Raw genomic sequence first — 27237 nt, 5'->3', positions numbered from 1 at the left:
TAGCTTGGCACAAAGTAGGAAGGTCTATCCCAAAGGCAAAAGTGGTAAGCTTGCGTCACACCCTTACAGTAACACAGCGTCCATCCACAAGAAAAGAAAGACACTACACCAGTCTTAGGAAAATACGAGCTGTTTTATAAAATAATCTCTTTGTTCTTCAGCAGATGGAGTTTCAATACATAAAAATAGCTACACATGGGTGGTCGTATATATGAGCACCAGTTCAACAGTACACACACAACATTTCTTCTCTCCCCCAATTTTTGGTTCACTGCTACATCTTACCGCTTCCCACAGCAGAAAGTAATCCACAGTCTCAATTGCAGCAACTAGAAAATATCACTTCTCCACACAGTTATTTACAGTTGATCCTTACCCTTGGAAGTTCAAGGTTTCTGTTAACAGCAGGATACAAATCTTGTCAATTACACCCCACTTAGCCCTTTAGCACCTTGGCTCAATAGAGGAATACCTGAACAACAACAAGTAAGGTAATCAATTAATACATGAGGCACAAAGTAACATTGGTCTTATTCCCCCAATGGTTCACTGGCAAAGATTTCCAACCCAGCTACTCATTGGTTTATACCATATAGATTACTCCGTCTTGTCCCACAGTCAGTTAATCATCTTTGTGGCTACACTTATTAGGTAGTTTACAGCGCAAGGTCACTCTGGACCCCCTCCCCGCATTGGTGAATTGAAGGTAATTGAATTCTTTTTACCCTCCCTTCTCACCCCTTATGAGACTCCTACGTTGCCCAACTTTCCTCTATGGGACAGATTTTGTTTATTTTACAGGCTCTTTCTCTCGGAAGAACCTCCCTCAGCCTGGTAATACTTAGGATGTGCCAGTCCTGCAGTAAACGAGCACTGATGGTGGTACGAGTCACTAGGTGGGGGGGATCGGAGGACTGAATGCGGCTTTCTTCTCCCACCCCACCGATGCCCCTGCTTACTGTAACTACGTGGTCCCGTCAGCTCGCTTCTCAGCTGGGCCCGTACAGTTCTAAGATCCGGGGAAGGCTCCGCTGACAGTAGACTGCACTCGCCTGGTTAAATGGGGCGCGACTTTACCGCTTCTGTCGCCGTCTCCAAAGGAATTCCGGACTCCGCCCACAGCCGGCCTCCGTCCGCTCTTCTCCGCCCCTTCCGACACTGCCACAACAGCTGTGGCGATTTCCCGCTTCCGCTGCTCTTCGGTGGCGCCTGCCAGACTTCCCCTCAGCAACTCCGACGGAATTCTCACACGGCAGGCACGCGCCCTCACAGCTGTTGGTCACAGCTACCGCCGGGGTACTCTCTCTCAGCACTCCAGGGCCTCTATCACAGTGAATGACTCCTCGATCACAGATATCTCTGTACGGTGATGCTCCAGGTCAACTTCCTACCGCATCCAGAGGGTAGCCTAGGTGCACTTGATAAAGCAGGGAACCAGAATTAATCCCACCATGGCAGGGCTTGGTCGATGAGTAGGGGGACCTCGCTCTGGCCTTTTATAGGCTGGCCTCAGGCTACTAGAATCAGCTTGAAGGTTCCAGAGTGTCCCTATGTTATCCTATGGGTCCCTTTTCTGAGGTGATCAGTTGTGGCAGTTACTAGCCACCATTTTGTGTGACTGGGTTTCCACCATTTCAGGAGTCACCAAGGCCTAAAAAAAAACTATAGGGTCAAGGAGTAACCCCTAGGACAACACCTAAAAATTCCAGTGGACATAAAAATGAAAGGAATTGAGGGGCAGAAAGGGGACAAAAATAAATAAATAATAGGAGGGACCACCCAAAGGGCTGACAGGTCTAACACACACCAATGGGATGAAACCCCCAAGGACAAATATCTAGTTTTTATATTAATGAAAAGGAACATTTGAGTTCCATTATGAGTCAAGCTAACTACATGACCAAGATAGAAATATTACGGTGTTGAAGTCCTGGATCTTGCCAATATGACTAATTTGTGCCCTGGTTTCTAGGGCTATGGTGTGCCTTAAGTCCAGTGAAAATCTCATTTTGGGTTGACTGTTAAAATAGCCCATATGTCTACTCCAGAGACATGGTCAAAAGCTCTCCATCATTTTTCAGTCCTATTAGTGTTTCCATAACAAGGGAGATCAATTCAGTCCTTGTTGTCACAAGTTGTTAAGTTAATAACCGCTTAACCGGGGCGCGCAGTCCGCCGCAGTGAGGCGGTTTGAAAGAGTTGGCGGGCACATCGGCCAACAGACATGCGCAGCACTACCGAGGTAGTGCTCGCCATGGCCGTTGGCCGACGAGCGCAGCAAACGGGTTAAAGAACTAAGCAGCTGTGATTAAAGTTGCTGCAGTTGCGGATGGTAATGGTGCTGAAACGAGTATTGAGATATTGACATTACAGCATTTCAAATGTATAGGTTAGGAGATACAACAGTCAAGAAAGTTGAAGAGAATTAATTTGTAAGTGATGGACTGTGTATGGTAAACAATTTTTAATACAACACTACATTGACTGTCATACTTGTGTGCTTCTAAAATCTCTAGATTTGTACTCTTCATGCATTTTCGACTGATGGTAGGAAATGAAAGCAATAAAGATTTAATTTCAAGATAGTTTGCTAGCCACCTAGGACTGGCTGTAGAAAAACATTTCTTGCTACAAATCAAAGTGGCTCGTCAGAGCAAGCCATTCAGAGGTCGAGGAGGTTAGATGTGCTGACAAGTAATCACCTTATGTTTTCCCTTTCTTGCTAACGAGTCAGTTTCTCACCTTTGTATGATATTGCAAAATGGAGAAAAGTACTTTGTGACTTCCATGGAAGACGGTGTAGTAGTCGTCTCGGTGCAGGCGGTCGAATGACACAGACAGAAGAATGCTGAACGCCAGCGTTACATGGTGCGGACTTTGGAGGATCCCTTCTCCTTTCATTAGCATGTAGGCCACAAGGTCCAAAATGGGCACAACGAGTACGGAGACCAGAGGCTGGATGCGACAGGCCTCCACTGTTAGAAGCTACATGGATAAATAAACAAGTTCTGCATCAATAATTTCCCCTTTATAAAGGCTTGAGAAACAATAAACTTTAAGGTTTACCTTTAACAAAGTTGTTTGATACGGATTTCCCCATATGAAATACCCTCAGCACTAGACAAACCCGCCAGCGTTTTCAAAGGGTCAGGGCGCGATTTCAAAAATATGTACTGCAATTGCCCTTGCTTTTAAAGGTATATTAACTTGTTGGAAAGAGAATTCTAAACGATCTTTTTTGATATGGTGGAATTTAATATATGTGATGAACATAGAATAGCTTCTGTCACTCATTCCTCAATATTTCAAAAGATTAAATCCGATTATGGTTACCATTTACAGATTTTCAATCCTCACACTCTTCTTTCTCCTAATACTTATAATATATTCTACCTGTTCTATCTCCTCTTTCTTCCTTCCCTCTCTCTTCCCTTTCACCCCTTTCTTCTCTTTCCTTTTCTTTTTATATAAAACAAAATAAAGCGAAATATAAGCATTACTTAAGTAATATATACACTTATTATGTGGATGTATTTTATTCTTTCCTAGTTCTTTCCTCTCAATAGTTTTTCTTAATGTTACAGTAGTTTTTTTTGCTGTTAAGTACCTTCTTACTCTAAATGACTTTGTTAACTTTATTATTTATTACATCTCTTTTAACCAATGTACTGGCAGATGCATCAACGTAGCCTTTTGCTATTCCTAAATAGCGATTTTTAAGGAATCGCTATTTAGGAATAGCAAAAGCCTCTGCATGTAGGAATCGCTATTAAAATAGCGATTCCTAAACATTCCTTAATTGCTACTCGCTAATTGCTAGTCGCAATTAAGGAATGCTGTAACATTCATTCCTATGGGTCTATAGGCCCATAGGAATGAATTGGAGATTGCATGAGCAATTAGCGAGCACCAGTAGGTACTCGCAAATTGCTCATGCAATTTCAAGGGTGCAAGGGTGTCATAATGACACCCTGTTGCACCCCTGAAATTCATCTCTGCACATATGTTGCACACACACATGCCCTAAGGGCATGTGTGTGCGCAACATGGAACTTTGAAAAATGCACAAAAGTGCTTTTTTCAAAGTTTTAGCAAATTACCATGAAGTTCAACTTCATAGTAATTTGCTACTCCTATTAGCGAATTCGCTATTTTTTTGACTTTCATGCATTGCATTTAAGGAATCTCAATTTGGGATTCCTTAAATGCAATCGCAATTTAAGGAATCTCAATTTAGAGAATCCTTAAATTGCGATTTTTGCATTTGGGATGATGCATCCCAAATGCAAAAATACCGGTCGGAAAGGGGCAGATTCTGAGAATCTGCCCATTTGCGACCGGTATTTACTTTGATGCATATGCCTGGTAATGTTTTATTACTATGACAATATTTTCAATACAATTTTTTTTTTTTTTATGTACTGCGGATTTCAAACACAATTTATTATATGAAACTCTGCAAGGCAATCAATGGCACCTAATGCAAGGTCCAAAATGCAGACTTGCATCACACATCACTGATATATGAAACTGCCATCTGGAAAGTCCCCACCAGCTCTGCGCTGTAATAGAACCCAGAGGCCCTAGGCAGAAACTGAAACAACAAGCATTTGCAATGCAATAGGTTTTGCATCACAGCTTACTGGACTTTGGACATTGCCTTGACTCGTCTACCGGTTTGTGTCCCCGTCACCCTTCCCCTCTTCTCCCCATGCTGTGACTCTCATCCTCACCTCCCCTCCTCTTTACCACCTTCATTATCTGTCTAGTTCCCCTACTCCAACCCCCCCGAATCTCTCACCTTGCCTTCTTTTCCCCTTACGTATTTGTGCTTATTGTTTATCTCGACCTTACAAGTAACTTTTGCCATGCTCTAAGAACTGTGTAACCTTTGTAATGATGTAACCTGTAACTATGATCTGATGCTCATGTAAAGTGCTCTGATACCTCCGGGTCTAGCCAGAGCTATATAAAACTTTTAAAATAAAATAAAAATAAAATAAAAGACAATGCCTTTTATTTATGTGTTTTGAAAACCTGCAATCAGTGCATGAACACACACTTTGTACTTATAGTAGTAGTTGCTTACGAGAAGCAAGGCTGTCAGTAACTGTGCCTGTACAAAGTGCATATTTACACGGGCTTGCAGGCTTTCAAAATACATAAAAAAAAGGCCTTGTCATTTACAATGCCAATTGCTCAAACTCTCACAAATGTGAGACCTATTGCATTGAAATTAATTGTTTAGGACTTGTGTCATGTGAGAGAGCCATGTAAGAACCCAATAAACAAGGGGTTTAGGGGACAGTGTGTCATCAGGAGGGACAGACAGAGCCATGTAAGAACCTAGTGAGCAAGGACCTGACAGGGCTATGTGTGATCAGAAGGGGCAGAGAGAACCATGTAAGAACCCAGTAAGCAAGTGGCTGACGGCAGAGTGTGACAGTAGAAGGGACAGAGACAGCCATATTTGAACCCAGGGGGAAGGAGCTGTTGGGGAAGTGTGTCTTCAAAAGGGGAAGAGAGAACCATGAAAAAACAGTGTGCAAGGGGCTGACTGGACATTGTGTCAGTAGAAGGGGCAGAGGGAGCCTTATGTGAATCCAATGAGCAAGCGGTTGACAGGATAGTGTGACAACAGAAGGGGCCGAGAGAGCCATGTATGAGGTGGGCAGGGAGCTGAGGGGGCATGCATCAGCAGAAGAGACAGAGAGCCATTTATGAACCCACTGGTAGTGGAGCTGAGAGGACGGTGTGTCAGCAGAAGGGGCAAAGAGAGCCTAGTATGATCCCAGTGGGCTAGGAATCAGGGCCGGACTGGCGGTAGAGGACACCGGGGATTTCCCCTGTGGAGACAGCTTTTGTACTGGTGGGGGACGTTTTTGTTGCTGGGGCCGGTTTTGCAACAGTGCTGCAAAATCGGCTCCTTGTAACAAAAGGACAGCAATGTTTCCGCAAGCCCCCCTCCCCCCACCCCCGGAGGCCAGTCGGACGTAATTGCCAGGGCTGGTTTGCCATCCCAGTCCGGCCCTGCTAGGAATCGGGGGGACAGTATGTCAGTCAGTGGCGTAACACGGGCCCTCGCAGCCCCCATGGGGCAGGGGGGCCCCTCAAGTTTCGTTCCGCCAGTGAAGTTAGCAGAAGGGCCAAATGAAGGCCATTTATGAACCCAAGGGCTTATTTACATGCCCCTTGCGCCGCCGATGCCTCACTTTTAACATGGGAGAAAGTGACGTACCGGGGACACAAGTGGCTTGTATATAAGCCCCTTGTGCCGGGGGGCAGTTGGTGCGTAGAAGAGAACATGTGCATTGAGGGTCATGTATGAACCCAGCAGGGAGACTGTGCAAAGAGGCAGGATAGAGACAGATTTCGCAATGAAATTAAAAGCATACATTTCACAAATGGTTACGCCTGCCACAATCCTGTACCACCAACAGTTCTTCCCTATTTATACTCAAATTGTGGTCATTGGGAGAAGTAGGCCCCAGCAATATTCTGTTCAACCTACCTCCCGTGAGAGGGTTCCTTGGTGGGTGCCCGTATAATACTTCTTCCCGGATGAGGAAGAGTTAAAAAGAAAATAAAGTGACATGGATTGCATTGGTGGAAAACTTCCTGTCTTGAATTCTATCTATAAAGGTGACCAGATGTGTCACCACAATGTAGAAAGGCAAGTGGGTTAGGGCTGTTGATATAGAGATCCTTCATTTACTTGCATTTCATAGTCTGCAATCCTTTTCCTAAAGCACATTGAACTACGACCTGACATAGAGAACCAGCATGCAAACTGCAGCAAGAGACGGGTATAACCTTACTGTTTCTGCTCAATCTGTTGTACTTATATGGGGTTTCTTTGGGTAGTAATAAAGTCTTGGTAGTACAAACAACAAGAAGCAATGTCTTACGTTTTAATTGCTGACTTTGTGTGTTTCCCAGCCATGCACTCTTAAATTATAATCCCTAACAGTAAAGTCGATGTTTGACTCCTACACTTTGAAACCCTCAGTGTTTTATGCAACTTCCTGAACATTAATTTACACACATGTATGATTTATTGTCAATGTATATTGTGCGTGTGATGCAAGGTGCTCTGACAGCCCCCGTGGGATAAGTAGCAAAATCAAAGAATTAAATAAACTAGTCCTCACCACATAGCTACCAACATTCAGATAACCCTAGCAACAACCATTTGGCCGGATATAGGAAGCACCTGCAGCTGTACTCCACTTGGGGGCGCTGCCTCCTAATCTCTAAAAGCTAGAAGTGACCATTAAAGAATGAAATAGCTCGAGTTAGTGATACGAGTGAAAGTGGTTTGTATGTTGACGCTACATAATTGATAGAAACCCTGTGAGGAATTGGAGGAACTGAACTTGTCCGTGCTGTACTATGCGTAGGGTCAAGCTTCAACTGCATTCCTATGCTGTATTCTGTGCATGAGGAGGTTACTTCGCTACTGCCAATGTCGTACTGTTTCTATGTTTTGAGGATGGTACCGAATTGTTGTGGCCTGTGCTGCATTTTCATTGTGCGGTGCCGTTGTCGTTTTGTGTGATGGAAGCTTTCATTGCTACAGCTTATTACGTTCTTGTTTTAGTGTTTGAATGGGGCGGGCTCTTGCTCTTTCGCTCCCTTTGCTATTCATAATGCTGCATTTCTGGGACGCTGGGCATTTTAAGCATAATTATGGATTTTCAACACTATCCACATATTGCACTGTGTGCTGTACAATTGGCTGATTCCTAGAAAAATTGAGCTGCATAATTCCCCATTTCTTGCTGGAAAATTTAGGTTAACCTTACCTCATAATTGAGTCCTCTTGTGCTGCGCACGGCCCTGACAATAATAGTTTTGAGCCCGCGAGTGGCGAGCGCACGACAAGGCTGCGAGGAGCGTGTGCTATCGCAAAGCGCGCGAAGGGAGCGTGTGAGAGCGAGAGGAGCCGCAATGTGAGCACACACATGTACTGAAAGGTAAATCAAGCGTGCGGTGGGAGCGTGTGAGGAGACGCCATGCGCGCGCACATTGCCTGTTAGTGCACGCACATGGTTTGCCTCCCTTCGCAAACCAAAGCGACGACAATAGTCTCTCCAAGGCGAAGAAGCGCATGCACTGTGTTCGCTAGGTGTGAGAAGTTGGCCTGGTATATGATGTCCACAGTTCTGTGGGCACCTTGTATCAGTCCAAACAATCCCTTATGGTGGGGGTTGTAAGTCAACCTTAAAAGACAAGCTATCCTAGGGGTAGCATGGTCTAAGCAGCCTAAAAGGCTTAACTCAAGAGGGCATGTGGAGCCAGCTGTTTTACCATATGCAATCCTGTAATATCAAATGAAAGGACACCACACAAGTTATATATTATAAAAATATATGTATCTATTCTCAGAATAATCCCCAATACTCTTAATGAGTAAAGAAGCACAAGCGTTTAAACAAAAGCACAATATAACATATGAAAGTTGCACAAGTATGGATAGGGCCGGTAGCCACTCAAACCATATATAAAAAAAAGTGGTATAAGTATCACTAATCGATCAGTGGTAAGGCCTAGGGAATCGCTGGGACTACACTGGACTAACAGCAGTTAGGACGGGAGTAGCCCGCGGGATTCGGGTGCAGTGCTAAAAGCACACGCATGCACCAATGCAAAGTCAATGGTGCGTGAAAGTTATCGAGTTACAGTTTTAAGAGTCTTCCGACTGGACTAGAAGGACAAAACTTTAGACTTAGACACTAGAGGTGTAAACCACTACAGGAGCACCGGCGTCCAAGTATTACCTCACCCACAGGAAGCGGGTGCACAGGTGCAAAAGCGTGTCGGGTTTCGTCACGAAGATCTATGGTGCCTGGAGATTAAGATGCTGCAGGCGTCCAGAAGAGAAGTGTCCGGTGAGATCCAAGGGTGGATCGAAGATGTAGAGTACCTGAAAGGGGACAGAGTCTGGGTCACTAGCCAGTGACCAGGAAGGAACCAGGCGATGTCGGGCGCAATCAGGTGCTTGTCGCGAAGTTTGTCTCCGCTGCCACGTGGACTCTGGGGCACCGAGGATGTCCTGGAGAGAATCACGAGCTGTCCCACGAAGGCTCTTGCTGTCGGCGGTGTCGGCTTCCGGATCGGAGTTAACAAGCCTTGGCAAGGGCAACCCACGCAGGATTCGAAGATCGCTTCTTACTCGGACCAGCAAGGTCAGAACGGGTGCTCCTTTTCAGGGGAGCGAGGGCCAGTCTGGAGCAACCAGACCAGCGGTGTAAATTCAAAGGTTCGTCTGTACTGGGGCCACTAGCCAATGGGCAAGCGACCGGACCAACGCGTCGAGCAGGAAAATGCAAAAGGGCCCCATGCAGCACTCGGTGAGTGTGGAGGGGTGAGCTTCGGTGCAAAAGCTGCTCGGGGCTGGAGCTTCTCAAACTCCAATGCACACCTTCGAGGGAGCCTCGGAAGCTGCATGGTCAGCACTTCGTAGTTTTTCCAAGATGGCCGGCCCCACGCTTCAGGTCGCCTCCACGGGTCTCAGCTTTGCAGGGACTGTGGATCGGGCTGTTGGAAGGCAGGCACGGTGGGTCTTGTCGATCTCTGTCGCTCGAGTTCCGGCGGGAACTGCAACAAAGCAAACGTCGAGGTACTGGATGGTGCCTGTTTGCACAGGGTGGTCACTCCTTGACCACAAGGGAGATTCTTCAGTCTTCTACGTCGAGTAGGATGTCGAAGGGTCCAGAGTTTCATTTCATAAGTTTCAGTCAGGATAATCTGATGTGCATCTGCACAGCTCCTACCTTTATTCCAAATCAAGGGGCTGGATTACCTGCTAGGTCCCTCCTATGGGTGGGACCCAGGAAGGGGGTGGTTACACCCCTTTTCCTTTGTCCAGTTTCACGCCAGGACTGGGGCTGGAGTGCCCCAGAACCGGTTTGACTGGATTTTGCATGGGACACCATGTGTGCCCCCGGCAGTGTCTAGTTTCTTTCAACCCACCCTGCCCCAATACACTATCTCCTGTCTGGGGAGGTGTAGCACCTCCCTGTGACAGGAAACCCTTTGTCCAGGCCTCCCCTGCCAAGTTTCGGTCAGCAGCAGGAGGTCAGACTTGTCGGTGGCAGCAGCATCCATTTTGTGATGCTGAGGCTCTGGTTAGGATTAACCGCGTTTTAAGTAAAGTAAGAGGTCTTCTCCCTCTAGAACGGTGGAATACTACCCCCGTTGCCAGAACTGGCGAGGGGGTAGTATTCCAAAGTGTATGACACCAAACACAACATGTTTTGATAAAGCCAAACCAAAGTTAGCATTAACCGCGAGGATTATAATGCACTTAAGAGTATGTGGTATGGCAGTATCACTGGAACAGCTGCACGGAAATGGTTCCGACCTCTGCAGACAGGCTCAGCTCATGCTAGAGCACCATCTCACATAAAACCAAGCACTCTGCCTCCAGGATTGTTAAGGCCTGCCATAGGAGTGACTTATAAGTATATATGTGTCCAGATATAGGTTTAGATATAGGTATACTATATCTAATCAAGGGGTGATTACACCGCCTTGCCCCAGCTGAGTGATCAGCCAGTTGTGTCGATTTAAGTACCAGCCAGGGGTGGCAAAAGATATGCTGCAGCCCCTGGTAGGCCTTGGATGCACCTATGCCCTGAGCACCTAATAGTGCATGGTACGGGGGCTGACAAGGTGTCCAGTACCAAATTGGTGATGTACCTATAGTACATGTATGTGAATTTAGAGAGAGAACATCAGGCTGTGGGTCTGATTAGCAGGCCCACAGCCACATTAAGTCGAAAACCAGTGAAGCAAAAATTGGGGTGACTATAGGATAGCAGACCCTACTCTCCTACATAAACCCCCCCCCCCAAACGCAGGGACATTAAACTTAACCTTGACCAGATAAGTCTTCATGTTCCAAGTGGAAATACCTGGAGAGACCATCTGCATTGCCATGGCCAGTCCCTAGTCTGTGCTCCACTGTAAAGTCCATCCCCTGTAGGGAAATGGACCACCTGAGCAGTTTGGGATTTTCACCCTTCATCTGATTGAGCCACAAGAGGGGCTTATGGTCTGTCTGGATTAGGAAGTGAGTGCCAAACTAGTATGGTCTCAACTTCTTTAGGGCCCAAACCACAGCAAAGGCCTCCCTCTCAATGGCTGACCAACGTTTCTCTCTAGGGGTCAGGCTTCTGCTAATGAAAGCAATGGGCTGGTCTTGACCATCTACATTAAGTTGTGAAAGCACAGCTCCCACCCCCAACTCAGAAGCATCTGTTTGGACAATGAACTCTTTGGAGTAGTCAGGACTCTTCAGGATAGGTGCAGAGCACATGGCCTTCTTCAGGTCTTCAAATGCTTTCTGACAGCTAACTGTCCACTGAACCTTTTTGGGCATCTTCTTGGATGTCAGATCATTTAATGGAGTCACTATGGATCCATAATTCTTTACAAATTTCCTGTAATACCCAGTCAGGCCCAAGGAGGCTCTGACTTGAGGAGCCAAGACAGCGACTGTGATGGCCGCCTGAGACCTCGGCTCCGCGGCCCTTCTCCTCACGCCTTGATATCCTGTGATAAATCCTGGACTTATCTCACACTCTCGCGTCGGTGAGGACGCCCGGTCACAGGTCGCGTGATCCCGAGGTCTCTCCCAGCCATGCACCCGGAGAAATATCCATCTGCATCTTGCGGCCTGCAATGGAGCTGGAACCGGGTCTTTGCCTTCTGAACGGGGCCGGGAACCGAGTGAACAACAGCGGTCACCCGTGCAGGGGAGGAGTCGGTCAACTGGAGCAAAGAAATGATCGGCTTGTTTCTGGCCGAGGACAGCTAGCACAACCAGCGGTGCGGATCGGAATACGCCTGGCGTAGTAATTTCGAGGGTTTGTGTAATTATGTGCCTAACCTCAAGTGCGCCGATCGGACGCTGTTGGCCGCCCGGCCCGCTTTTGGCGGGCTGCTCCCGAATTCTCGCATGAACTGCTCCCTTTCACGGATGGCTTGCACCGGATGCTGCCGATTGGGCATTTATTGATACTGCCCCTACAGAATTGCTGCACTGTCATGGAGCCTGGTGTGCCTATGTTTGGGGCTCGGTCCCACACGTTAGTGGAGCGGCTGGCTGACCAAATCGATAGTGTGGAGTGTAACACCCGAAGTGCTGGCTTGCAGCAAGGAGTGGAGTGCGTGGAAATGGGGAGCATGGAAGTGTTGGCACATGGAGTTGGGTTGACGTGTCGTGACCTTTTGGCTGCTCTTGGTGCCCTGCGCTCCACCCTGGAAAGTGGCGCCCGAGCATTGGGGAGTAAACTGGATGCCATGGTATCTACCTTGAGACTTTCGCTACCAGACAGTCTTCAGGCTCACAATGACCTGCCTGGTTCTGTACCCGGGAAAAGCGCGATGGTGGCCCCTGTGAACGCTGCAACATCGGAGGTCCCGGTTCGTGTGGTAACTTGTGAGCAGGCTCCCGGATATTCGGATTGCTCGGTAGGACTGGCGCTGGACTCAGAGGTGGCAGTATCGTTCTACGCTATGCTCCCGAAAACCCTAGTGCTGCCTCAGATACTGTCGGACATTTTGTTTTTCCTCTCCCTCCCGGATCTTGTGCATGTGACCTGGAAGATACACTTCGGAGCGATATTGGGATTGTTGGACTGCCATGCTGATGACTGTGTTTGTGTTCCGATAAGTCGCCTCATTGTGTGTGGACTGCAGTCTGGACTAGATTTGGGGCTCCGTTTCCTCGCAATATTTGTTATGGGAATGGGTCGACTGCGGTTGGGCTCCGTTGGTGCACTGGAACGCACGGGACAGGGTTGAGATCGTGTCCTGGATTGCAGAGTTTGATTTCCTGGTGACTATGTGGGACATGCCTCCCGTGGATTGAAATGATGGCTACCCGGGTGCCGATTTGAAGGGTTGGGATTCGGATGGGTGTGGTGGCTGGGGGCCAGTATGTTAATTCTATCTCCTCCTCCACCTTTCTTTCTTTCTCTTTTGTCTTCCTAAATTTCGGGTTTCCATTTAGGGCGACGGGCACGCTGCTGGGGGTGTAGGCCATGGCCTTCTGCAGGGGTGCGGGGTGGGGGGTTGGAGGGGGGGGTTCTTTCTGTCTTCTTGTTTCCTCCTTGGTTCTATGGCCCTTTTTCTTTCTTCTGTTCTGCGTTTTTGTTTCACAGGGTTCCTGTAGTGTACTCGGTTTTTGTGGGGTGGGGCATTGGTTTATCACGTATGGTGATTGTAATGATGGCTACTTTGTATTGTTTATTTCGCCCTTCACTCCCACTCTAATTGTTATGCTGGTTGCCGCTACACATTCTGATGGCCTGCTGTAGGTCCTGAAACGATTGCTTGGCATTTATCCTGTACTCTCTAGAAACTCTTAAAAAGAAACCTCTTTCATCCTGGTATCGCTATGGTACGGTCACTATCCTGGGCTACGATCGGGCAACTGGAAGAAGAAATGTTGCATGCTTATGGCTTTATTGATTTGCTTGCCCGTGACTGTAACTGCTTTATGTACAATAAAGGTTTACCAAAAATTTAAAAAAAATAAAAAAGAAGGCTCTGACTTGTGTCTGGGTAGTTGGAGGAGCCCAGTCCTGTATGGCCTGGATTTTGCTCTCCAATGGTTGAACCTGACCCCCACCTACTAGGTGGCCCAGGTACACAACCTTGCTCTGCCCTATCTGGCACTTGGTAGCCTTGATAGTCAGGCCTGCCTTTTGCAGGGCCTCCAGAACCTTCTTCAGGTGGATCAGGTGATTCTCCCAGGTAGAGCTAAAGACAGCAATATCATCTAGATATGCTGCACAAAAGTAATCCAACCCAGCAAGGACTTGATTCACCAACCTTTGGAAGGTGGCAGGTGCATTCTTCAAACCAAAGGGCATCACCACAAACTGATAATGCCCACTGGGGGTAGAGAATGCTGTCTTGGCTTTAGACTCCTCAGCTAACCTGATTTGCCAATAGACAGCTGTCAAGTCAAACGTGCTCAGAAATTTGGCAGAAGCCAATTTATCTATGAGCTCATCTGCCCTTGGAATGGGATGAGCATCTGTCCTAGTGACAGCATTGAGACCTCTATAGTCCACACAAAATCTCATTTCTCTCCTTCCATCTTTGGTATGAGGTTTTGGCACAAGGACTACTGGGCTGGCCCAGGGGCTCTCTGATGGCTCAATCACTCCAAGTTCAAGCATTTTAGACACCTCAGCCTTTATACAATCCCTGACATGGTCAGGTTGCCTGTAGATTTATTCTTCACAGGCAGACTGTCACCAGTGTCCACCTCATGGGTGCACCAGTTAGTTTGACTGGGTGTGAGAGAAAACATATGTCTATGGGCCTGCAACACCTGTCTGCAGTCCATCTGTTGCTGGTCAGTGAGGCTGCCTGCCAAGGCTACACCTTCCACTGAGTCATCATCAGGGTTTTGGGAAAGTAGGTCTGGGAGAGGGTCACTCTCTTCCTCCTGTTCCCCATCTGTAGCAATGAGTAAATCCATGTCTTCCCTGTCCACAAATGCTTCCAAACACATGGAGCACCCTGTGGGGGCTCCTAGGGGTGCCAAGGTCCACCAAGTAGGTGACCTCTCCCTTCTTTTCAAGTATGGTGTGGGGCCCAGACCATTTGTCTTGGAGAGCTGCTGGGCCCACTGGCTCCAACACCCACACCTTCTGCCCTGGCTGGTACTCAGTCAGAACAGCCTTTTGGTCATGCCAAGCTTTCTGTAATTCTTGGCTGGCCTCCAGGTTTTTGGATGCTCTCTCCATGTACTCAGCCATCCTGGAGCGGAGACCAAGTACATAGTCCACAACATCAAGCTTAGGCTTTTTGAGAGGCAACTCCCATCTTTCCTTCACAAGACACAATGGACCCCTCACAGGGTGGCCAAACAAAAGTTCAAAAGGGCTGTAGCCAACCCCCTTCTGTGGGACCTCTCTGTAAGCAAAGAGCAAGCAGGGTAAAAGGATGCCCCATCTTTGCCTAAGCTTTTCAGGTAACCCTTTTATCATTCCCTTTAGGGTCTTGTTGAATCTTCCCACAAGCCCATTGCACTGTGGGTGATAGGGTGTGGTGAACTTATAGTTCACTCCACACTCCTTCCACATTACCTTTAAGTATCCAGACATAAAGTTGGTACCTCGGTCTAAAAGGACCTCCTTTGGAAAGCCCACTCAGGAGAAAACTCCAAGTAGGGCCCTTGCCACAACAGAAGCTGTTGTGGTCCTCAGGGGAATTGCCTCTGGGTACCTGGTGGCATGATCCACTACCACCGGGATAAATCTGTGCCCAGATGCTGTTTGGGGATCCATTGGTCCAACAATGTCAATCCCAACTCTCTCAAAGGGCACCCCCACCACAGGTAGAGGTATAAGGGGGGCCTTTGTGGTGCCACCTGATTTGCCACTGGCTTGGCAGGTGACACAGGAGCGACAAAACTCCTTGGTATCTTCTGACATGTGAGGCCAGTGAAAGTGAGGGACAAGCCTGTCCCAAGTCTTGTTCTGGCCTAAGTGTCCTGCAAGGGGAATATCATGGGCCAAGGTGAGAAGGAAGCCCCTAAATTGCAGAGGTATAACCAACCTCCTGGTAGCACCAGGCTTGGGGTCTCTAGCCTCTGAATAAAGGAGCCCATCATCCCAATACACTCTATGGGTACCTTGAGCATTCCCAGCAGCCTCAGCAGCAGCTTGCTGTCTGAGGGGTTCAAGTGAAGGGCAAGTTAACTGAGCCTGCCCCAGGTCTGCCCTTGAGGGTCCCCCTGTCCCCAGAAACTCAACCTGATCAGGTTCAAGTTCTTCCAGGACAGTCTCCTCTTGGATCACAGAATCATCCTCCTGTGAGGTCTGATTCTCAACCTGGGGCAAGTGGGAAGGCACTGCCTTAACCCTCTTGCTCCTTCTCTTGGGTTGTGGATGGTCTATTGTTTCCAGATCCACCACAGGTTCAGGTAGGCATTTCTTGGCCTGGGACCTGGTTACAGCAAGGACATGGGCTGAAATCCCTAGCATTTCTAGTAAAGAGCAGAGTGGAATTCAAAGCCCTCTGAACCTGTCACCGCATCCTTGCAAAGAAAATCGCCTTTTCCACTTCAGAACCTAGTAACCTGGTATATACCATCACGCGATCTGCGTTCCTCACAGGGGGCCCTACTTAAGGTTCCTAGGGTTAAAAGAGCCCGCATGGGCGGACGCTCCTTCCGCCATCTGGCGGCGAAAAGCTGGAATTCCCTGCCTCTCCATCTCCGCCTAGATCTATCCGAATACAGCTTCCGCAAGAACCTAAAAACATACCTGTTTTCCAGATAACTGGTCTCACTCCCTTAAACCTCGTCCAGGGTCCTTTAGTTGTAGCGCGGGGACACGCGTCTGTGTAACCATGCGCTTTATAAGCTACCCTTATTATTATTATTATTATGAGTCCTGTACTCCACTTCTGACCATAATGATTCCTCTAGATCATTGCCCAAAAGACAGTCTACTGGGAGGTCTGCACTCACAACAACTTTCCTGAGGCCAGTTTCCCCTCCCCAAGAGAATTTAACAACAGCCACACTATGTGTAGTAGTGGCATTGCTAGCATTGGTCACTAGGTAGTTCTCACCTAGTATGATTTGTCCAGGGTCCACAAAGTTAGGTGTCACCATAGTGACACTGGCACATGTGTCCCTGTAGGCCTGAGCCAGTTTCTCATTTATTAAAGGTGTCTGTCTATATTTGCCCAAAGTATTGGGACTCATAGGTGTGGACACAGATATGTCCACATCATATAGCAGAACTGCCTGAGTAGGGACTCTGACTAAGCCAGACTCCATCTCAGTACCCAGGGTTAACCCTACTATACCCTTTGGTTGTGTACCACCACTGCTAACTGTACTAGGGGGTGCAGGTGCCTTAGGGGCTGCAGTGGTAGGGACTGGATTTTTTTAGTGCACTCACTTCCCCAGTGGGAAGTGGACTTACAGTTATTGCACCAAGGTTTCTTAGGGCCATCATTCTTCTTCTTCTTGTTTCCACCCGGGGAACCACCCTCCCTATTATTACTAGTTTGGGGGCCTGAAGAAGACTTCTGGTCTTTTTCTTTCTTATCTCCACCCTGAAAGCAGAGGGGACAGAGTCTGGGTCACTAGCCAGTGACCAGGAAGGAACCAGGAAGGAACCAGGCGATGTTGGGGCGCAATCAGGTGCTTGTCGCGAAGCTTGTCTCCGCTGCCACGTGGACTCTGTGGCACCGAGGATGTCCTGGAGAGAATCACTAGCTGTCCCACGAAGGCTCTCGTTGTCGGCTTCCGGATCGGAGTTAACAAGCCTTGGCAAGGGCAACCCACGCAGGATTCGAAGATCGCTTCTTACTCGGACCAGCAAGGTCAGAGCGGGTGCTCCTTTTCAGGGGAGCGAGGGCTAGTCTGGAGCAACCACACCAGCGGTGTAAATTCAAAGGTTCGTCGGTACTGGGGCCACTAGCCAACGGGCAAGCGACTGGACCAACGCGTCGAGCAGGAAATGCAAAAGGGCCCCTCGCAGTACTCGGTGAGTGTGGAGGGGTGAGCTTCGGTGCAAAAGCTGCTCGGGGCTGGAGCTTCTCAAACTCCAATGCACAGCTTCGAGGGAGCCTCGGAAGCTGCACGGTCAGCACTTCGTAGTTTTTCCAAGATGGCCGGCCCCACGCTTCAGGTCGCCTCCACGGGTCTCAGCTTTGCAGGGACTGTGGATCGGGCTGTTGTAAGGCAGGCACGCTGGGTCTTGTCGATCTCTGTCGCTCGAGTTCCGGCGGGAACTGCAACAAAGCAAACGTCGAGGTACTGGATGGGGCCTGTTTGCACAGGGTGGTCACTCCTTGACCACAAGGGAGATTCTTCAGTCTTCTACGTCGAGTAGGATGTCGAAGGGTCCAGAGTTTCGTTTCATAAATTTCAGTCAGGATAATCTGATGTGCATCTGCACAGCTACTACCTTTATTCCAAATCAAGGGGCTGGATTACCTGCTAGGTCCCTCCTATGGGTGGGACCCAGGAAGGGGGTGGTTACACCCCTTTTCCTTTGTCCAGTTTCGCGCCAGGACTGGGGCTGGAGTGCCCCAGAACCGGTTTGACTGGATTTTGCATGGGACACCTTGTGTGCCCCAGGCAGTGTCTAGTTTTTTTACAACCCACCCTGGCCCAATACACTATCTCCTGTCTGGGGAGGTGTAGCACCTCCCTGTGACAGGAAACCCTTTGTCCAGGCCTCCCCTGCCAAGTTTCGGTCAGCGGTACAAAAGGGGGTGGTGATGGACGGAGCATCTGAACCAATCAAACACTCACACCCAGTCAAAAGATCTGGGTTTAATCCATCACCGTTCTTTAGCCCACTCTGCCACCCCAGTTCAGACATGGCTATATGCAAATCAGTCTGACCCTGTGCCTCATGGGAACAGTCCAGCCCGAACTGCCAAGCCATGCCTTCCCTGGACCGGAAACAAGCTTCCGAGGACCGGTTTCTGGCATTACAGCCGTCTTCAGCCCGGCTTGCTTGAATCCAGTGGCAAAGTGAGCAAGGGACTCACGTCTGAGCATACCCTGCCACACTTATGACAGCCAAAAGCGGTACAAAAGGGGGTGGTGATGGACGGAGCATCTGAACCAATCAAACACTTACACCCAGTCAAAAGCTCAAACGCTCCGTCCATCATCCCCTTTTGTATCGCTTTGTTCGCCCTAAGTGTGGCAGGGTATGCTCAGACGTGAGTCCCTTGCTCACTTGGCCACTGGATTCAACATAGCCTGGCTGATGAGGATTATGAATCCGAAACCGGTCCCAGGATGCTGGTTTCCGGTCCAGGGAAGACATGGCTTGGCAGTTCGGGCTGGACTGTTCCTATGAGGCACAGGGTCAGACTGATTTGCATATGGCCATGTCTGAACTGGGGTGGCTGAGTGGGCTAAAGAATGGTGATGGATTAAACCCAGATCAGTTGACTGGGGGTGAGTGTTTGATTTGCTCAAACGCTCCGTCCATCATCCCCTTTTGTATCGCTTTGTTCGCCCTAAGTGTGGCAGGGTATGCTCAGGCGTGAGTCCCTTGCTCACTTGGCCCCTGGATTCAAGATAGCCTGGCTGATGAGAATTATGAATCCGAAACCGATCCCAGGATGCTTGTTTCCGGTCCAGGGAAGACATGGCTTGGCAGTTCGGGCTGGACTGTTCCCATGAGGCACAGGGTCAGACTGATTTGCATATGGCCATGTCTGAACTGGGGTGGCTGAGTGGGCTAAAGAATGGTGATGGTTTAAACCCAGATCAGTTGACTGGGGGTGAGTGTTTGATTTGCTCAAACGCTCCGTCCATCATCCCCTTTTGTATCGCTTTGTTCGCCCTAAGTGTGGCAGGGTATGCTCAGACGTGAGTACCTTGCTCTGTGGAAATAAAATTGACAATTGTGCCCAATCATTTCCCTGTTTCTGCCTGACAGCCATTTTTCTCAGACAAACACCCATTTTGTGTGTGACATGCTCTCAGCAACTTGTCTGAAAACTGTCCTTCACATCCCCATTGAATCTTGCACAACCCCCTGCTCCTTGTGGTCGAGCCAATTCCAAGAAGCCTGTCTGTGTGCCTTCCCCCAGTTGTGCCAGAGACTCAGCCACATCCTGTCCATTGTTGGTAACTCAGCCTGTCACACCAACTGCCCTGTGACCACCCCCAACTGAAAGAGGAAGCACAAGGTTGTACACTGTGAACACACACATTTCTGTGGTTCTGCCAATTCTGGGAACCAGCAGCAGATAGTTCCCGTTCTTAACTGTAAGACACCCTGCACCTGGCATCTTAGTTCATTGACCACCCCTTCCTGTTCTTCAGCCAATTCCCAGAACCAGCAGATAGTTCCTGTTTTAAGAAATAGTTACTGCAAGCCAGAGAGCAGATGGTCTCTGTTTTACACAAGATAGTTCCTTGTTAGAACTTGTGGTTCAGCCAATTCCCAGAACCAGCAAGATAGCTCCTGTTTTACACAAGATGGTTCCTGTTTTTGACATGAAGCACGAGCACAAACCCCAAATGAGGAAGCCTCCCCCTTCCAACTGTCAGACTATTTCACATCGCAAGTCCCCTCACGAAGCCTAAGACACGCCCCCATTTCTTCACAATCTGCTCCTCTTGCTGATTTTTGTTCCTCTATCTGCCATGACCTGTTTGTTCCTCTATTTTGCCTCATGACCAAGACTGTATAAATGTCCTGCTGTTGAAAATAAAGACACCCCACTTCAAGAGAGGGACTTGAGAGATTGCTCCTGTGCCCGCTTGGTGCTGGAAGCGCTCCCCTTAACTCGAGTTATTGGTCTCCTCCTCCTTCATTTGAGCACCACGGACTCCTCGCTTTGCATTGACAAGAAATTATGATTTATTAAGCATAGAAATTCAGAAATGAGGTAATAAGTAAATTAAATTTACCACATTAATTGGCGCCCGGAACAGGGACATTCCCTTTCCCCCACGCGCCGGCGATATTGGACCCGGTACTGTCCCCTCCTGACCGTTGACGGACTTCAAAAGTGCACAACGCAGGGAATTCCCGCTAACTCCCTCGAGGCGAAGAGGGGGACCGACTGCGGCCCAGCATCCACACGAGGCGGTGAGGAAATAGCGGAACGTCCTGAACCAAAGCCCAACCTGCGAAGCAGGCGAGTCCGAGGTTCTACAAATCCCACCTTGAAACTGCGCGCCGCGTTTTTCCAAAATCTTCAAGAGGCCTTCCAGTTATTTTTCGGTGAGTACTGCTGAAAAGTATAAAGACGAACCCACAGCTTTTGTGGGGGCGGTAAAGATACGCGTTTTGTTGGTTTCTCACCTATCTTTGGTGAGGACTACTAAAACTAGTATAAAAGACGGACTCACTACCTTGTGGGCACGGTAAAGATACATGTTTTTGTGGGTTTCTCACTTATTTTGTGAGGACTACTAAACTAGTATAAAACACGGACTCACCTCTTTCGTGGGTACGGTAAAGATATTTGTTCTGTTTGTGTTTTTATCACTTCTAAAATCTTTGAAAGTCTTGCCATCATGCCTATTTTCTCGAAAATACGTAAGATGGCAACCAGAAGGAGTATTCTTGAGAAGGAAATTCCCCTTCCTCCTCGGGATACTCCAGGACACTTCATGTATGCAAAACATGGTGTCGGTGCACTTATTTATTGTGATTTATGGGTGGATTATACTAAAGACCTAGAATACAGATATAGATGGCCTGAAAATGGTACTTTTGACATGGAATGTATTATAAAATTAGAGGAACAGTTATGGAAGAAAAAGAGAGTCCGCCAGTCACAGAGTGACTCAGTAGAGTTATGGAGAAAAGAAGCCCATAGGAGGCAACAGAAGGAATTGCATAAAGTTGAAAAGGGTAAGAGAATGTCAGAGCAGGCCAAGAAAGAACAGTTACAAGAAATAGGGAAAGAAGTAGTTAGTGAAAGGAATAAAAGGGAACAATCAGCCATTTCTACTGGTTTTTAGGTCTTGTGACCTACAATGCGCGCAAGCGCATTGAGGGAGCGAGAATTCAAGTCGGCAAAATCCTCGTCAAACCAAGGGCTTTCAGCCGCGGTTTTCTTGAAGTTCACGTGAATCACGTGAGCAAACCAGCACGCGCATTCACGGCCAGGGCTTCTCCTCCCCTAATCATTCATGGCCGGCCGCAGGCCGGCCTTACCTCCCCAGCCAGCTTCCCCCAGGCCGTATCAGCACTCCTCCCACACCTTTGAAGTGAAGCTTAGCTTCACTTCAAAGGCCCCTGCTGCTTCACACCGTGTCGCATTTCTCCTCCCCCTCCCCTTCTCTGCCTTCCCTCCGTCTTATCACTTTTATCCTTTCGTTATTTTTTCTTTCCTCTCCTCTCCCACATCACCGATTTTCTTCCTTCTTTGTTCCTTTCTTCACATTCCTTCTTTATTTTTCTTTCGTTATATTTTCTTTCCGCTCCTCCCCCACATCACCGATTTTCTTCCTTCTTTGTTCCTTTCTTCACATTCCTTCTTTATTTTTCTTTCCTTCCTTTTGTTTCTTTCTATTTTAGTTCTCAATTGTTATTCATCTCTGCTTCTTTCTTTCTCATTTTTTCTTTTCCTTTTTATTCCACCCCTCTCTCCTTCCTTTTCCATCTGCCTTACCCTGCTAGCGGGCCCCACATCCGTCACATGCTGCCCTGTCACCCCTCTCCCCTGCCTCTGTTCCGTGCCGATCTTACCCCTGCGTTCCGTCTCTCACGGCCCGTGATGCTGTGATGCGTCCCTGACTCACTCTTAGACTTCACAGAGACTGTTAGGTTTCTTTGACTCACTCTCAGACTTCACAAAGACTGTTAGGTTTCTTTGATTGTAAAGGGGATTGTTGGGGGGCGGGGTGTTTGCAGATGACAGAGAGGCGCTTACACTGCTGTCTAGTGAAATAGATGGCTTGCACGCCATGTGAAATCTCCCATTCGGCTCCGCGGTCCCTTTATAATCTTACATTTCCGATATGTGGCAGTCTTCTCTCATTCTGCCTGCATTGCTCTTAGGTCTCTTGGAGTGGCGCTACTGCTACAGCAAGAGGTTTGCTTGAGGGGCAGGAACGTGGTGGGACTGGGAGATGATGCGGGCTTTACTCCTGCCTACCGGGTTTCAACAAAAATCTTTACATTTTTGGAAGATCGCCTCATTTGTTCGTGCATGTAAACGTGAATGTAATATGCATGTTTGCTAAGTGCACGTTCACCTCTGGAGCTTCTTGGCGCTGAATAACAGAGGTTTACTGTTACCCGCCGCAGTGATACTCATTTTATGTTTCATGTAAATATGTAATTTAAAAGCTATTGTATTTTTTACTGTCCCAATCACACGTACACCCCTCCGTTTTGTGTAATCTAATTCACAGCACTGCGCTGCGCCAGATATACAGGGACGTGTCTGTAGAGCTCTGTTTGTCACTGCAACAAGATCTACGCTGTGTCGGTCAGGGGGTTTGCTGCAGAGGCAGTCTTCTGAGGAACTGCCTCAGTTGTGTGATCCTGGGCAACTCGCTCTGTATCACTGCGGGCAGTCATAATTACATTAAACGCCGCCGATAACCTCCCCCGGAGCTTTCGAGCTACAGTGTCAAATTAACTGCTTGCAAAACGCCCCTCATCTCCCGGCCCCAGGGGGCTCGTGCGGAAGCGCCTGCTTGAAGCTTTACAATGCGCGATCGCTTTCCCAGTACCTTGCTTTTATCTGCTGCATACTGACCGCAGGAATACTGCAGGCAACGACTCGGAGGGCCGAGTAGACATGCCTACAGCTTTATGTTGTTTCCTTTGAACCCAGGAGGAACAACTCAACAGGGATTTATAGTGCATGAAATTGAAAAAGAATTCCGTGCTCATGTGACCCACAAATATGCAACGATAGACGTGAATTGCTATGTAGAGAAGACGGTCGGAGCTGGATTTAGGGACACATTTTATGGATTTAAGAACACATTTTAATCTACTCAAAATAACCGCGTGTCTGCATATAGTATCACATGGGTAATATAGTTGCCACAAATATCTGTAATTTCAGGGCATAGGTTTGCACGATGCTGAAATAGCTCAGTGGGTTAACTTGCCTGTTATAGAAAATTGCGTGTAACCTGCAGGCCACAGTTCTGTGTAAGTTAGACCTGTGGGCTAATGTATTTGTTTCAGAGATCCCTATGTGCCTGTTAAAAACAGCTGCATGTAACCTGTAAGACAAACACATGAATTCACAGTAGATTTTCACTCACTCTTTCTTGTTCCCAATCAGGTACCCAAGTAGATTAATCCATATACTTCAAGAATCTGCATTCTACCTACAGGTCACAGGATAAAATCCAGGTGGCTGTCCTCAGTCTTTCCAAAGTCAGTAAAATGAGTATCATTGAGTTGGGTAACAATAAAAATGTTTCCTTTGTTTGCCAACTTGGCAAGCTATAAGCAGAGCTTTTGTGTGGAAGACAGTTGATGTCAGCACTGCATTAATCAGTTGCTCTTCAGTAGCGTTTGCACAAAGACAAAAAGTCTTCTTCGTTGTGAAAAACACATGAATCCAGGAATGAGAACAAAACAGAAATGTTCAGGAGTATAGGCCAAATCATGTAAACAATATTGTCTGAGATGTCTGAAATTTAGTTCAGTTTTCCATTGTTTTATTTAGCACTTAGTAACGCTCACAAGGCATTGAATTGCTTTTTGACGAGTAACAGGCATCTATAGCAACCAAGATTTAGAGGCTAGCTCAAGATTAATGAGCTTTTGGTTTGTACTCTTCAGATATAATCCAAATCATACCTTAGTCGAAGACTCTTGCTGTTGAAGGTCTTGCGCACTCAACAAGTTTCTACGTCATGCATTTCATTTACGATGATTTGTTATTGAAATCAATCATTTTTTGTAATGGATAGGTTAGAAATTACAGGATAGCTTTGAGTTAAAAAATTCAGTGGTTGATTAATCATATTAGGGAAGATGAAATGTCATTGCTGGTTGGAGAATTGTATTGTATTTTGTTGTATGGATAATAAAAACCTTTAGAAAAGATAAAAAAAGTGAACATGCAGACAAGCACTCGCGTTGCCAATAGGTCTCGCAGTAGGAAAGTTGGAGCTATTACAATTGCAAATAACAATGCCTTTTATTTTTGTTTTCATTTTAAAAACATAAAGGGCTTTGTCATTTACAAAACCAATAGCTCCAACTTTCCTATTACGAGACCTATTGGCAACGCCAGTGCTTGTTATCCTGTATTGCCATCTGCACCTGAAAACCTTAACATTGCATCAGCACAGCCTACAGCCCCACTACCAGAGGATACTTTCACCAATTTCCTCTTAGATACTCCACCTCCATATGAGGTTCCAGTAATTCAACACCCTCTGCCACCGCCACCCCTTTTACAACATAACACACCACCTCTCACTCCAGAAGGGGGTGCCGTAGGTCCAGACCCAGGTAAAACAATTCCCGACTGCCCCTATGACCCGACTCCGAGCAACACAGGGGAGGCGGGCCGAATAAGTAAAATACTTCATGACTCCTGGGAAGAAATAAGACATCTACCAGCAATTGACACATTTCTTCAAGCGGCCTCTGAGTTTCTTCGTACTGGAGAGAACTCACGAGCCATTAACGCTATGACTACAAGAAGATCACACCCTGTAAAAATGCACATGTATAGGTTCCTCCTTTGCTGTTTCATAAAACACATACAAGCAGAGGAAAGAAATGTACCAGTTTAACTTTTTGACTTATTAGATTCCGCATCCGACCACACTAGTCTAGAACTTATAAATGATGCACTAGACAGGTTCCCCCGTAACGTGACCCGTATTCTGCAAAACTTGCAAACAAATGAAGAGAATAAGAAACTTGAGGAGGAAATTACTGAACCTACTGAAAAAGTCCTACCCGTTCGTTCTTCCGCCCTTAATTCACGAACACCCCCGCCTACATTCCTCCAAGGTCACTCTGAACGGTCATCTCCAGATGAGTTATTTGAAAATACATCCAATGCATTAGACTACTGGTTAGACCAGGAACCTCCGCTTACACCGGAGGAGGAGGAAATAGCCAGAACTGCGACCCTATGGGTCTCTCAATATAAGATATATGACAATGATCTCATAGCACAGCTTTTTCTAGCATTACCACGCTCACAACAAAGATTAGCAAGTCTCTACATGGTACAACATCTCATCACACTCAATGACACTCATTTTAAACATGATCCAAGACTCAAAGATTTTCTGTCTGACTGCGCTGATAACATGTTCCTCCACAATAGTTCAGTTTTTCTCAACACATTTATAGATTTTAGACAGAAATACCAGAAAAAGACTGAATATAAATCTTTCAATAATACGTGTGGATCAACTAATAGACTCCCTCAAACACGCCAGTTCCCCATGAGAGAGGTCCACCCCAGAGCTGACACAAATGGAGCGCTACAACGCGTCTTCATTTATGTACCCTTGACAAAACTTGAGTTACTAAGGATGAAAGAGATGGTTCCCTCCCACTCAAAGGATCCTGCTGGATTCTTTAAGGAATTAGGAGATGTATTAATGATGGGAACATATACTCTTTCTGATATCACAGCAATTCTGAAATTATTGTTGCCATCAGGTATATATGACAAACTAAGAGAAAAAGATTGGGAAGTAGCAGGTGAACACATTAGATGGACTGAACTTCAGAATGATGAAAATACTAGAGTAGCAGGTCAAGGTATAAGAGACAGACTAAAAGCACTTCCTGGCACTATTTTAAAGGTGCTACCACAGTTACTAACAGTGAAAAAGGAGGACTGGGATACCATTTCCTCCTGCAAACAGAAACATGGTGAAGACATAGGAGATTATTACACCAGACTTGAAAAATGTTTTGCGGTAAATAGCGGCCTTACGCCGACAAGTGAAGATTACCCGCATCTGTTTGTTTTCAAATTAGTAGATAACGCCTTGCCAGCCATTAAGGACAGAGTACTAAAAGTAGAAAGTACCTGGCAAGCACATACACCTCCACAGGTGTTACAAATGCTACAATATCACCAGAATCGCATTAGGGATGAAGAAGAAAATGATAAGAAACGCATGAAAGACACAAAGAGGAAAGCATTAGTAGCCCAAACTGCACCCCAGCGTCAACAGACACCAAGTAGCCAGACAAATATAAAAAGCACTTGTAATTATTGCAAGAAGATGGGACACCTCGTTAAAGATTGCCCAGTCTTAAAGCACAATTTGGCTACTGGTAAGACCCAGCCACGCCCATATCAGCCAAAACAGAATGGTTCCCTAGACAGTTCAACACCTTCAGTTCCACTGACAACACAAATGGCCCAAATGAATATTATAGACAGCGCCTACACTGAATATTACCCAGATTTCTCATGATGTTGCCCAGAGAGAGAAGATGACAAACTGCCCCTAATCCCCATTCCAGTAGATCAGACAGGTCCATTTATAGAGGTCCGACTTCTTGGGGAGGATAGGAAATTTCTACTAGACACTGGGGCCAGTAAAACAACAATAAGCCATCAAGAGGTCCCAGAGGCTCCTCTCTCGGGTTCAAAAAGTATTTCTCTGGGTTTCTCGGGACAACCTGTGACAAACGCCACGTCAAAACCACTGCCCTTGCAGGTTGGTCCCCTCACGACAACTACAGATATTATATTGACAAAATCATGTCCAGAAAACTTACTTGGTATAAAAACATTGAAAGA

General features: G+C 47.1%; 1 protein-coding gene across 1 annotated transcript in view; it reads right to left on the bottom strand.

Moving 5' to 3' along the window:
- The window catches only part of URB2 (URB2 ribosome biogenesis homolog), a 543562-nt gene that overhangs the window by 148170 nt on the left and 368155 nt on the right, over positions 1-27237 (bottom strand). Inside the window, exon 7 of the mRNA XM_078648834.1 lies at positions 2743-2985. Coding sequence (XP_078504960.1) covers positions 2743-2985 — 243 coding nt within the window. The remainder of the gene's footprint in view (positions 1-2742; positions 2986-27237) is intronic.

This window comes from Lissotriton helveticus, chromosome 6 (assembly GCF_964261635.1).
Source record: "Lissotriton helveticus chromosome 6, aLisHel1.1, whole genome shotgun sequence".
Taxonomy (NCBI): domain Eukaryota; kingdom Metazoa; phylum Chordata; class Amphibia; order Caudata; family Salamandridae; genus Lissotriton; species Lissotriton helveticus.
This window is presented reverse-complemented; position numbering and strand designations above follow the sequence as displayed.